This window comes from Phyllopteryx taeniolatus, chromosome 6 (assembly GCF_024500385.1).
Source record: "Phyllopteryx taeniolatus isolate TA_2022b chromosome 6, UOR_Ptae_1.2, whole genome shotgun sequence".
In the NCBI taxonomy this organism is placed as follows: Eukaryota; Metazoa; Chordata; class Actinopteri; order Syngnathiformes; family Syngnathidae; genus Phyllopteryx; species Phyllopteryx taeniolatus.
The window spans coordinates 17,800,613-17,814,954 of record NC_084507.1 but is presented as its reverse complement, the minus strand read 5'-3'; the positions used below and the strand labels follow the sequence as shown (position 1 = coordinate 17,814,954).

General features: G+C 38.7%; 1 protein-coding gene across 4 annotated transcripts in view; it reads left to right on the top strand.

Annotated features, from left to right (window-relative positions):
• ephb6 (eph receptor B6) overlaps positions 1–14,342 on the top strand; it is a 54,246-nt gene that overhangs the window by 20,984 nt on the left and 18,920 nt on the right. For all 4 annotated transcript variants that reach the window (XR_009788854.1, XM_061775740.1, XM_061775741.1 and 1 more), the window contains 2 exons: positions 2,494–2,663; positions 3,454–3,749. Coding sequence is in view for 3 of the 4 variants with exons in the window: in XM_061775740.1 (XP_061631724.1) it covers positions 2,494–2,663; positions 3,454–3,749 (466 nt within the window). In the remaining variant the exon portion in view is untranslated. The remainder of the gene's footprint in view (positions 1–2,493; positions 2,664–3,453; positions 3,750–14,342) is intronic.

Here is a 14,342-nt window from a genome sequence, read left to right as displayed (position 1 = left end):
ACAAACAGTGCAGCAACACGTGTAGACAGACACTTGAACAGTATTCACAGTCATATAGTCTTTATTCTCGGTGTAGAATGACTAATATTAGTTCCGTATTGATGAGCTGAGAGAAGAGTTGAGATGTCACACTGAACGGAATAGCCGTCTGTCTATATAGCCATCTTATACTGCCCCTAGGTATGTCACTTCTGTATTGTTGTATGTTTTCTGTATATTTTAGTACAATATAATGGAGTGCTATTTTTCCTCATTAAAGTACACATTACAAAATGTTTAGTTTTTTTTTATATTGCGATTCATCCATTTTTGCGTTTTTACACTATACGTACTGTTACGCCCTAGCAAGTGGGAAAGGAGAGCCACAGTTACCAATGAACTTCTCAGCCGTATATTGAGCACCAGGAGAACCGTAAAACATAATAAGCACACTCAGACAGAAGCTGCTGTCAACCACAGCTGGCACCCAGACACTCACACATAGCCTCGCCCGTACCAGGCCCCGCCTCTTAAAGGCACATGGATGTATAGTACACAGACACAACGATGCTTACAGTATTTTCTATGCATTTTATGCTCGTAATTTGTTATGCTTACATTTATAAAAATATTGATTCATTTGTTTGTTGCATATCATTCTCTAATTGCGTTTCCTCTGATGACCACAATACTAATGTCTGCGTTTGGACGGTATCCTTAAAAACAATAACATGCAACATTTGTTGTTGTCACGCTAATGTCACGCATGCTATACAAATAAATAGTTGTCTAATCAGTGTAATTATTTGCACTCTTGCCGAAAGGAGACGACGGATTACATTGCACCGATCTGAAGCTAATAAGCTACGATTCACAAGATACAGAAACACGTCGCTGTCATCTTTCAAAACATCATTTCAGCCCAACTCATTGCCTCTAAAGGCTTCCTAAGTGACTGTTGCTGTCTGCGCAAAGATGTTTTATTTAGTTTTCTAAGAAGTTTTCTTTGCTTTTTCCCTCACTTTTGGGACACGCCGTTGAAGTGGTGAGGCCGAGCTACATGAGCAGCTGTCGTCTCAGCGGGATTGGGGGGGGCACTGTGGCATTTGTAAAGATGAGTGCGTTTCTCCTCAGGGAGATGACATGCCGTTTTTAACATGCAAATCAAAGCCTGATAAGGAAGCAGAGGAGAGTCAAAGGGGATCAGGAAGAGCTAGAAGGCGACAAGAGGGCTTGAACTCCCGCTGCGACTTGCTTGTATCCAAATCAACATTTACTCTCCTCGCTTTCTCTTGCTTTGAAATCTAGTCGGATTAATTCAATGATATATTTCCTGCACAATTTTTGTGGACATAGTTTCATGACAAAGTACCGCATAAAAAATGTTTCCCTTGTGCCACATGGACCAGCAAATCTGAATAGAATGGTGTAGTATGCATCCCTGGCCAGTGGGTGGCAATGCCAGTAGTATGTGGGCTTTGCGAAAGTTTTCCAATGACCCCCATTGTAATCTTAACCAATTAAATATAACTACCATACAGTATGTACCCCTAAATGCCACAGTAATTGAGCCACTGAGTACTAGAATGGCAAGATTTCCATTTTTGACATTTTGCAGGGGAGCGATTTCAAATTTTATAGCCACAATAAAATTTGGGGGATTTATATCTTGATCATTTATACTGCAATAATTACTTTTTTTAGATTCTTGTTTTTACAGAATTTGTTGTTTTCCTTGGATTTGGGCATTTTCTCAAATATAATGATTTTGTCAATCATATTGCTTGCACTTTTATCCACAACTGTTTCATAGGTTGGATTCTGGTCAATATCATCTAGGCTGGAGGGAAAAAAAAGAAACAAACTGGAATTTAAAAAAAGAAAAAATACATAGTGCAATACTGGTCTGAATCCAAATATTTGTCAAATCTATCAATATTTCATGAAAAAATAAATTACTGATACTAACATGCAGATGCACTGGCATCCAAGATAAAGCACTGCTTACTTTGTAAATCTTCTGTCAATCTCTCGACCTTGTTTTCTGGGATTTTTTTGTGATTGGTGAAGCCTGATTTCATGGGTGCGGCCATCTTGGAATTGGGAGTTGGTGCAGTGTTGCACTGATGGATCAGTATAACTTCTGAATGAACTGCCCCATATATGACAAAATTCGGAAGTAAGCCTGGATTTACACTCGTCTTCGTCTGAAAGATATTAATTTTTTTCCATTCATTTCTGCACTTAACTAATACATGTCAAAAATTCAGTTAGCTCACTCTGCTCAGTAACTCAGCTGAGAAATAAAATTGTAATGTTATGAGATTAGTCGTACGAAAAGAAAAAAAATTACCATGATATTTTATTGATTTTATTATATATATACATATTTTGAGTGGATTCTAACTGTATTATGTAACATTATAATATGTATCTGTTGTGTAAAAAAACAAAAAAACAAAAAAACATCAGTAATAATAAATGTATCCCTCCACCCTCCATGTATATTTGCAGCCTTCCAGTGGCGAGAAGGAGAACAGGGAGGGCTGGGTGAAGATTGATACCATCGCTGCAGACAAGAGTTTTTCCAAGGTGGAGCCCAGTTCACCACATCAGTACCAACCCAACAGATACAGTCGCATCAACATCAAGACACGCAGCTTTGCCCCGCTCACACGCAATGGGTAAAGAGAGACACTTGTGTGCAGTGGTGCGACGTAACCAAGTGCAAATACTTTTTCGTTGTAATCAAGTAGATTTTGCAGGTATGTGTACTTTGAAAAGTTCAGCCAGCACTAGCCGGTTTTTGGTTTAAAAAAACATGTAACGTGTTTTTTTTTTTGTTTGTTTTTGTTCTTCTACGTATGAGCACTAAGACAAAGTAAATATAGAAGGGAAACTATTATGAAAAAACATCAAAGTACTGTGTACTTTTTTTGAGCTAATAAGCTAATTTTGCATTCAAGTTCATTTTTGTTTCTTTTTCTTCAAGCGCACGGAAATAATTTCTAAACTTTTTTTTTTTTTTCATTGTGCCAAGTTATCAAAATGGGTAATGCATATAATTAACACTAAAAATGTTACTTTTACTGTTATAGTTAGGTACAGGAGTTGAATCAGTATGTCTACTTTTAACAGTGTCTTTTGTAAGTATTTAGTACTACTACATACATGCAGAGTGTGAGTACTTTTGGTAACGCTGATACTTTTTTTACTTACAGTATGTACAGGAATTGAATCAGTACTTTTACCAGTCTTTTATTTATTTTTTTTACACAAATATCTGTACTGTACTTCTACTTAAGCAAAGAGTGTGAATGCAGTTGGCACCTCTGGTACCTTTTTACTTTGACTTAAGTAAAGGAGTTGAATCAGTATTTCTATTTTGACCAGGGTGTTACAGCGTGTGAGTACCTCTGCCAGGTGTGTTTGCGTGATACTGATGTTTCTTCTTCCTCCTCCGACCTGTCACAGATTCGTCCTGGCCATCGTCGACAGCGGCGCCTGCGTTTCCCTCATGGGAGTGTCGGTCTTCTACCGCCGCTGTCCCGCCACCAGCCTCTACTTGGCGTCCTATCCGGCCACCCCCTCCGGAGCGGAGCCCACAGCTCTGGTGCCTGTGGGCGGCACGTGCGTCCCCCACAGCAAGTCCCAGGGGGGCAGCGGGCCTCGGATGCACTGCAACGCCGAGGGCGAGTGGATGGTGCCCGTCGGAGGATGCGTCTGCGATGAGGGCTATGAACCGAACCTTAATGGATCTGCCTGCTTGGGTAAGCCTGACTCACTTTCATGGAGAACGCTGACATAATCACGTCCTCGTGTGGAATGATTAAGAGCGCACAGAAGGGCTGATAAGCCTCCATCTTGACTTTTCTGTTTGTGGAGGAATAAAAGCAAAGTTCTCAATGTTGCAGCTGCCAAGAAACAAGAAAAAAAAAGCACCACATTCATGTTGTGTGTGTTGTACTCTTGGTTGCTATTGTAATTTTTCCCACTTCTTTTGTTAATAAACTTGTGGAGGGTGTCAATAACCAGACCAAGAAATAAGATGAATTATGTATGAAGCAAATAGCCATCATACAGTCAAGTCCTTTTCGGTGCGCTTGAGACACACGGACGAGTGAAGCAGTATCTTTTTTGTGAAGCAGTAACTTTTTTTCTCGCCAGATGATCTGGTGATCTTCCAGGCTCCGTCTCTTTTTTATCTATCTCTCACGTTGCCCAAAACGTGCAGGGAATTTCAATTTGCTATCTCAAGAACATTGACCCTGACCTTCGATGTTGTGATAAAATAGTTCCAAATCTTTTAATCAGAAAGTGCGTGGGTGCTTTGCTCGAGACATTTGACAAAGTGTGACGATAATCGCTCAAGTATAGTTAAAATATCTCACACTATCCAGAAAGGATCAATAGTGAATGACGCTGTTGTCACTCACACAAATTGTGTTGGATGTAAAGTTCAGATGGAAGCGCAGTGGCGATGGGATGCATGACGCGATCAAATCCATGCAGCATGTTTCCAGTCATGTGACTTTGCTAATGTGACCTGAGTTGGACTCATTTCAAACAAGATTTGAATTCAACTATGTATTCGACTCTACACCTTGACATCGATAAAATGTTCACCGTTTACTGTTGTGCTCAGAGGTTTATGTGCCTTACATAGTCATTTCATTTGAATCCTATTAAAAAGAGGTAAATCTGTTTTGGATGATCACTCACGGGCACAATTCTGCCAGGGTATGTAAACTTACTAGCACAAATGTATTAGCAAAATCACTAATACTACGAGGCGCCTTTCTCGTCTCCACAAGCGGGCACGTGTCGTGGTGCTAATTAAAAAAAAAACATTTCACATAGCATTTTTGGGGATTAATGATCGAAGCGCGAAGGGATCAAAGGTCACGGGCATTCAATGTTGGTTTTCGGCCTTGGCGCTTACATGTAGTGGTTTTTCCAGATTCTCTGAACCTTTTGATGATATTATGGACCGTAGATGATGAAATCCCTAAATTCCTTGCAATTGTACATTGAGGAACATTGTCTTTAAACTGTACGACTATTTTCTCACGCACTTGTTCACCAAGAGGTGAACCTCGCCCCATCTTTTCTGGTGAATGACTGAGCAATTTAGGGAAGCTCCTTTTCTACCCCATCATGGCACCCACCTGTTTCCAATTAGCCTGTTCACCTGTGGGATGTTCCAAACAGGTGTTTGATGAGCTTTCCTCAACTTTCTCAGTATTTTTTGCCACCTGTCCCAGCTTTTTTGGAGTTAATGATTCTTTGCGAAAAACAATCAAGTTTATCAGTTTGAACATTAAATATCTTGTCTTTGTAGTGTATTCAATTAAATATAGGTTGACCATGATTTGCAAATCATTGTATTCTGATTTTATTTATGTTTAACACAATGTCCCAACTTCATTGGAATTGGGGTTTAAATGTAGTTACTGTATTTATTATTGTTCAAACATAACAAAACATCAGGCAGCTAGAAATTCAATTTTAAAAAATACATAAATGCATTTAAATTGGATTTTTTTTAGGATCCAAAGGTTACTATTTTTATCAAATTATTAACATGAAATTGTTTTTTTTTAGGATGTGTTTTGATGAGTTCATCATTTACTATGGTGGTCACATATCAGTAGCTATTTAATAACTTTGTGTTTTTGATCATGGTGATTATGATGAATCCATCAGTGACCACTTTAGCATTTGTATGGATAGATTTAATTCATTTATTGAACAATTTATTTAAAACAAAATCAGTTTATTTCCTCTCTCTAAGATGCATGTTTCAATTAGGCATCTTCTGGATTTTGTCATGCATTTCAACAGATAAAAGGTTGGAGTTTGAGTGCAGCAATCCTACTTAGTGGTGCCATTATTTGTGAAATTACACTTTTATTAACTCGTCAAACTCAAAAATCATACATTTGTCAAAACTGAAGACGGTGGAGACTGTTAAACATGAACTATAAATGTAATGTATTCTATATTTGGGACACGATAAGCACATATTACAGTATGTTACATTCTGAACAAGTTTCTCTGTGTTTATACTGATTTTGACACATCAAGAGTTTCACTCAGGTCGTGTGCAAAGCCATCATTCACGCTCTACTGTATATGCACGTCCATGCCACCACATTGAGCCCACGCTTGTGAAGCCATCATGATCTATTTAAAATATTGCGCTCATCAAGCAACACTGCTGGCAACTGCATCCATATGGTCAAGCTCATTTGTCTCCATTCGACAGCACTGGAGGCATGTTTCACAGCAAAACACACAGTGATGCCTTGCCACTTGGGTGACCGCCATGATGTTTTTTGATAATGATGCGGACACACGTAGCATCGTGCTCAGGGACCGCTCGTTATCTTTTTTGGGAGACGATTACGGTAAAAGATGAGAAAACAGTGAAGCGATACTATAAGAAGAGCGCAGGGGGAAGGGAACGAGAGCCACGGTGAGAGGGATGTGACACATTTAGGTCACAGGGATGTAATGGCCACTCGTGTGTGTGAGCAAATGATGGCAACAGCGGGGGGGATGCAGAGCAACGTTGGTGGCGGGCATTGATTGAACAGCAACTTAAACAAACTGTGGAATGCACAAAATGAAAATGTATTTCAAACTAATCCTCCCAGTGAAAAAATAATGGAAATAAAATGTCGCCATCACAAAATGTATGGTTTGTATGTACTGTTATTGAAAACAATATACAGTACCTGTGAGTACTGCTTTCGTTTTTTTATTGCTAATTGTCATCATGATGGTTTATCATCACTGATAGATTTGTAAAAGGAAATGTGCACACTAAAAACATTAGTTTACAGTATTAAAAAAAAAAACGAAAAAAAAAACATATTGATCCCATCCCCAGTTTCCATAGTGTAATGATATACTTTCAGATGCATCCAGCTTACAAAGTGCATGTGAACAATGCAAATAAAATAGTATAAGTACGATAAATATGTATAATAAATGCAAATAAAATAGTATACTTATAAATAAGTACATAAGGTAATTTTTTTTTGCAGTTGCGTATCAATACTTTTTTTAAAGTTCAGGAGTAGAGCAGTATTCAAATAAAAAATACTTTATAATAAACATAATAGTTACTCCTTTAAAAAATGTACAAATTTGAATGCATGCACAAAGGACCATAGATCACAAATATTGCACAACACTGTAATAGCCAACTCACAGCACCTCTTTGATCAACTCATTAAATTCTCTCCACAACGCCGGTCAAGATTAGGAGCACCCCAATTTTTTGCATAAAACAAAGGAACAATTCAAGTTACAAAAGAAATCCCCGGCTCAATATATAAACAAAGATGTATTAAACAAATGTAACTAATTAAAGTAGCCACCTTAGGCAGATATAACACATATATTTCTATAACAGAAATCAATTATTCCTCAGAAAGTTCTTTCCAACTCTGTTGCTGAAGTTCCCATGAATGTGTGGTACATATAGGTTGCTTTGCTTGTACTCTTCTGTCCATTTCATCCCAAAACAGCTTGATGGGGTTCGAGTTTGGAGCCACTCAGTTTTGGGTAACCTCACCTGCTTTTTAACCTCTGGCAGTTCACCATTTATCTTAGCATCAAGCAATTCCTTGGATGTGAACTGCTTTACTTTCAATAAAAAGAGGGGAAAATTGGGGTGTTCTAAAGCTTTTGACCACTAGTGTACATTTGATACTAAATCCTCTTCGCGAGCCACATACAGAAAAAGCTCTCCACATTTCAAGCCAAAACAAGAGCAATATGTTGTAGGCTGACAAGCTTGAGGATAATTTATGTGATATGTTGACAAATCAGACGTTGACACGGAGCAGAAAGTGGAGCACACCATTTTTCCTCCTGAACTGAATTCTCATTATTCACCAGGACGTTATTTAGTTAGGAATTTAGTTACGATTTTAGTTGTAAATTGTTTCTTTGCATTTCAAGAAAATCTCTATATAAAAACTATATATTATTAATAGTGGTAGTTTTAGTCATAGTTGTCAGGGTTGTTGCACCCATGGAAAATGTGGGTATCGTAACCCACACCTTTCACGCTGTCACCCCCCCCCCCCCCCCCCCCACCCCACCAACCATTTTTTAAATAGGGTTGCGGGTCCTGTTTTTTATTTTAGCATATGACGCGAAGATAAAAGATAGACGACGGGCCGCACATTTCCCCCAGACCATAGTTTGGAAACCATTGCTCTAAATTGTCTGTTAGTGGGGTGGGAATGGATGTTTGTCTCTCTAAGTTTGCTCCTGTTAGTTGCGAGGCTATACTGTACCTACGATCGAAAGTCTGAGCAAGGGAATGAAAAGTTTCTTGGGAATTCTGCTGCCAAAATCCCGTGGCTCCTTTCAAACTCCCCCACATGACAATGAATGGTCCAGTCCTGCCAAGTCAGCTGTGAAATATGTAAAGGCTTTTTCTCTTTTCATGACTTAATTGAAAGGTTCTAATGAACGATCTAACACGTCGCTACCCACGGTTCCAACTGTCTTTGGACTGTGTTTTTGCTGAGCGATGGTTGCATTGTTGAAGAGAGACAAATGGCGATGAAGTCATCACTGGTAATTAAACATAGCTAGATGACAATCGGGACTTTGTGGACTTGCAACTTTTTGTTCTCCAGCACATTTTAAAATGTCATCGGCCACTCTAATCCAAACGGCAACGTAACAAATCGACAGTCGCGCGTCTGTGAAATGTTGATTGTTTGCGCCGTTTTAGACACCTCACTTAAAAAGAGAACAAGCACTACAGCTGTTATGCATTTTACTAGCAACCATTTGTTGAACAAATAGGGACAATTTTGAGCGTGCCTGACCTCTCAGTTTCTGTCACATCCTTTCCAAGTCTCATGTGTTTCACAAAGACTGTAAGAAAATATAAAGGACTCAGTTAATCATGTTGTAGCCAATGTAAACAATTGCAAAGGCTTTATGAAACATTATGGTTCTCTCCAGCCATGCATTTCTGCATGTTATGAAACCCCGTTTATCTTGGCGGTTATGTTCCAGACCCACTCGCAATAGGTGAAATTCAGAGATATGAAAGACCCTATTAAAAAAAACACACATAATTAAACTTATTGAAACAGACTTTTCAAACACATTGTAAATGTATTCGAACACGTAAAAAACTGCAAGCATAATGTGTGCAGAAAATACAGTACGTATTGTATTGTTTGTTTGCATGCATGTGCCATTAAGAGGCGGAGTCTGATGGGGTGGCGTTTGACATCGGCATAATTTGGTGTGAACCGTGGCCGACAGCAGCTTCTGCCTGAGACTTGTCATTTTGTTTGTCTGTTTTACCATTGGCGCCTGGGGCTCTCCTTTCCCACATGCAAAGGCATTACAGTCAGTAAGTATTCTGTAAAGACCCATGAAAAACGATCGCTTAAAGAAAACGCAATATAGCAAGGACATGAACGATGAACCACAATATAGAGGGGGAACTGTACATGACTGATAATGATAATCAGTCAATTTGAGCAAAGTCAATAAAAGCCGATTATCGAATCGCTCTGAAAGATTATCCTGATTATCCTGTTAAAAATGTTTTTCTCCATGATCTGCTCGCTAAATGACAATTGGAAACGTTAAACATTTTCAATATGTACCATTGCAATCCTTAAGATATGTGAGCCACGGACTTCCCGATATTGACGTGAAATGGAACCAGTTAGAAAGCGATGTGAAGTTCCTCATCATGTATGTACGGTAGTTCATATTTTAAAAATCGCTTACGATGCTAAAAATCGGTGAGAGTGTGCTTCGCTTCAGTAAGGAAACACATACTAAACAAGCATGCTTTCTATCCCTTGACTTTACTCACCTTAAAGAATGTTGCTGGACGATTATGTGATAAAAGTCAAGTCGAAGTCGATCAGTTGATGACATCTTTGATATTTTTTCAGCACACTTTGTTGCACGGGCCGGTTTCACGTAAGACATCTCGACTGAGCAGCATCGAAACCAATAAAAACTCATGTTTAAAAAATACAACTCACCATTACGCTTCATCTAGGACTTGTAATTAGTCGGAGCCTGCCTGTTTCTTTAGCCTTGTTCGCCGGACATTTCGCTGCTCCGCGGAGCATCATAGTTCGTCAGCAGACGAGCGAGTCGATAAATTGGCCAATTAAAGGGGCGACCAGATACCAAAAAATATGAAATTAGCGATTAGTCACCTTCAAACACTAAACGTCGATGCAAAGTAGTAAAGTAGCCCATGTCGTTTCCCTGCCTTGTACGATTTACTTTCTGCACTGTGTGGCAAGGCAGTAGAAGGGAAAAACAGAAATTGTTTCGATTGCAATGTTTTATTTTTTTAGTGGCATTTTCTGCTCAGTGTAAAGGTGGGCTTAGTACAGATCGCTCTTGTTTTGGATTTACAGCAAATATGGAGATGTGAATCTGCTGCTGCTCAATACAGGAGTGGATCGATTTTAGTGGGATACAGGACCACCCCAAAATTCCGATAAATCATTGACTTTTTGCTTCATCACAGAGCTGTTTTTATAAATAAATAATGTTATAATGGCTCTTACATCTTTAGATTTGTCTGTATGCGACTGTTGGAAGATAAAGATAAACACCCCTGTGCAATAGCATCCCATTTGGTTTTGTACCTTTCCCCAAACAAGACACTTGGAATTTCCAGAGTGATGCGTATGCATCTCTAAGGCACACAAAAACACAGCTGACATTTTGGCAGAAAGAAATTCATAAACTTCTGGTTTAATTATACATCAAAGCGTTTGTCACAAGCAAGTAGAGCGGAATATCCGCCCGCTATCCGATCACGGTGACATTCTGAAACTGGGTTTCGTGCTCAATCTCCCCTCATCTCTTTTGAAAGGGGACACGTGCGCACTGGCTGCCGCATGTTGTTTGGTTTCCCACAGACCGATGATTTTCTTCTTGACATTTGCGACTGCTTGTGTGGGAGGAGAAGAAGCTCAGAAGAACACACGTGGAAAATATCAAACAATTGCGCCTGTTCGGCCAGACGTGAACGAGTCCTGCATCAGTGGGCAAGCAGCTGTGCCATGGCTTCTTTGTAACCCCCAGACAAGCTTCTTTGCTCTCTGTACACTGAACCAAAATATAAATGCAACACTTTTGCTCCCATTTTGGTGCCTATTGCACTCAAATATTGTTCACAAATCTGTCTAAATCTATGTTAGTGAGCACTTCTCCTTTGCCGAGATTATCCGTCTACTGTACCTCAAAGGTGTGGCATATCAAGATGATGATTAGCCAGCATGATTCTTGCACAGGTGTGCCTTAGGCTGCCCACAATAAAAGGCCTCTTTAAAATATGCAGTTTTACTGTTCTGGTTCTCATCTCCCGGTCTTGTTATTTACAGCATCTCCACTCTAATTTATTGAAAAATGTGTATATCATTTATTTATACAAATATAAACCAGAGTGCTAATGTAATGTGGTAAATTATTTCATTTCTTTTAATTGGTTTATTTACCTCAAATAATGTATCTTTTTTCATCTGTCTATGCGGGCAACATGTGATGACAGGCAGAGCAATTAAATGCTATTCCACTAGATGACATACTGTAAATTATAATGAGCCTGTATATCCACCTCTGGCCATTTTGACAAACAGCTTTGTGATTAACTAAACAAGCCCAGATGTGACACTAAGTCCATTTTTGAATAAAGTGAGACAAGACATTTCAGTACCGGTCTATATTTCTGTTTGTTGGTGTGTGGTGGTGATGTAATGTAACATGCTGTATGTGCCTTAACTCAATAAAGGTTAGGAAACACTTCACTAAGTAATCATACGGGAACGGAAAATAGCATAAAATATGGAGTTGGTCCCACTTTTTTTTTTTTTTTCCCAGCTATAATTAACCTGCTGAGGAGATTTTGGAGTGTGTCTGTTGGAAACATTTGCGAGGTCCGAGGTCACTGCTGTCGACTGAGAGGCGTTGGCTCCCATAACACAATCTTCGTTGTGCTCCTGTGTGGCTGCATTGTATTAGACGTACGGTATTCCCAATTCTTTAGTCATTTGTTTGTAAAGGCGGAAAATGCACTTATTGCCCACTATTTTTCGGATTCCTAATTTCTTTGTGTACACAACAGAAGGGAAAACAAAAGATTTCTCAGCCAGTAGTTGCCATGTTGAGCGTATGTATGATTCAGTGCGTTCCCAGGCAGTGCCGGATGCTGGGAACTTGCACGGGGAGTCGAAACGCATCCCTCCCTTTGTGTACTCGCATCTGTGCCTGAGTGTGTGCATGTATGTGTGCGTTTGTGTGTGTAACAGATTTTGCTGGGAGTCAAAAGAGTGAATGAAAGAGGGACACAGAGAGAGAGAGAGAGAGAACAAGGAAAAAAGTGGGTCACAGATCCAGGCATCCTCCTGTTCTCCTATGGGTGTCTCTTTCTTGGAATGTCACCTTGCGGGTTTAATCCCAGTCATCCAAAATAACACAAATCAATCATAGAATAAGTGGATTAATGTATTTGTGCTTTTTGCACAGTTCCAAGTGCACATTGTTTATGTAAAAAGTCGAACCACCTTATAAATTATTTGCAAATTTAATATTAATTCTCGCTAAATGTTTTAATCAATGGAAATTTGTCATATTTCGTTCTGGAAAGGCAAAAGGGAACAGTCACGACAAGAGGCAAAATTTCCAAATAAGTATAACCATATCATGCAACTTGGCTCGGAGCATCAAATGGTTTTCCTGGGTGTGTTTTCATTTTTCTTTGGCTTTTTATGTTTGTTTGGGAGTTTTGTTTTGTGAGACTTGATCCAAAAGAATATTTTTTTTCCCATTGAAATTAATGATTCCAGCGCGACCCCCACCCCCCCAAAAAAAACGACGCTTTTTAAAAATTATATTTTTAATAAGGAAAATAGCACACTAATATTTTATAAAAGCATATAGTAATAACATAATGAAATAGAATGTAAAGAATGAAAGAGTTTGTGCACCATGATTAATTCATTGCGGCTCCCTCTGGTGTATGCAACTTGACCATCGGGGGCAGTATAATACAGTCATGCTGACAAAAATGAAGGAGTTTCACAACTACTATAAGTGACTCAGGAAACTGCAGTTGTATTAGTCATTATTTGTTGACGATAAAGAATATATGCCTGTGAGCATTATTAATATTGACTGTTTCCATGTGTTGCTGCACCGTTTGTGTTGAAATACCCGTTGCTCAAAGCGTTATAACACCGCCGCGTAGAGGCTATTCATTAGCCTGTCTATGACGTTTCTCATTAAGTGTTAGTATTAAATGAGCGGACTCATTTAAAGCAGTTATTTGGTTGTTTTAAATACACAACATGTAATTCTTTGTTGTATGTTTAATTTGATAGTGAACTTCAACAGGGAGTGGCATTAACCAGCTTTCAGCCTCGTTTTTGAAGAATTGTTTACTGCCGAACTGCTGCTTGTTGTGAAGTGATTTGAGTTCACTGCCACCAAACCGCGTGCACATCTCAGATATTTGCTTGCGAGTCAAAGCAAAAAATAAAATAAAATAAAACATTGGCCTAGCGACAGCTCATATTTAGAAAAACCCAGGCGTCGGGTCAACCGTATCTCAAGCCATCACTGTACTGATGTTCAAAGTGAGTCAAATGTTTTCAAAGATGAGTGGTTTGTTATTGTCGTTTTTACATTTTATATTGGTCAATGTCTGTTTCCACTTGGGACAAATATGAATGTTATAACAATGGGATGCAATATGCCTTTTATTCTTCACCAGTAAAGATCATTGGTATTGTCTTAGGTTTTTCTATTAACAGTGGTTATTTTTACACATCATTAGCCTAATAGCATAATTGTCATCTTTGAACCTTTCAGAAAACGGACAACAAATTCAGTAAACAAGAAAAGTCCAGTTGTCTCCATTCAACCTTTGTCGATGAACATGACCTGGATGCCTAAGAATCGAAAAAGACATAAAGAAAAAATTATACATTTTAGAAAGCACATTGGTGTTTTTTTTTTTTTTTTTTTTTTTTTTTTATCTTAGGCAATTATTCTATTAGGCTAAGCCTGTTAAGAATGTTAAAATTGTACAAGAAAATAATGTAAACATTTTAGATCGATTTTTTTCCCACTGTTTCCCAGGGGAATGTTTGCTTTTTAAATCTAAACAAATAATAATATTTCTTTTAAAAAAAAGAAAGAAAAAGAAAATCCTAATTTCAAACTTGCATCTGGTAACGGGTTAGGGTTAGGCTGCCTTGGATGCCTCGACTGTTTTAGAATCACTGTCCGTCGTGGCACCAACCAGCTACAAGGTCTTTACGTCCCAGTTTGTGTGCGAT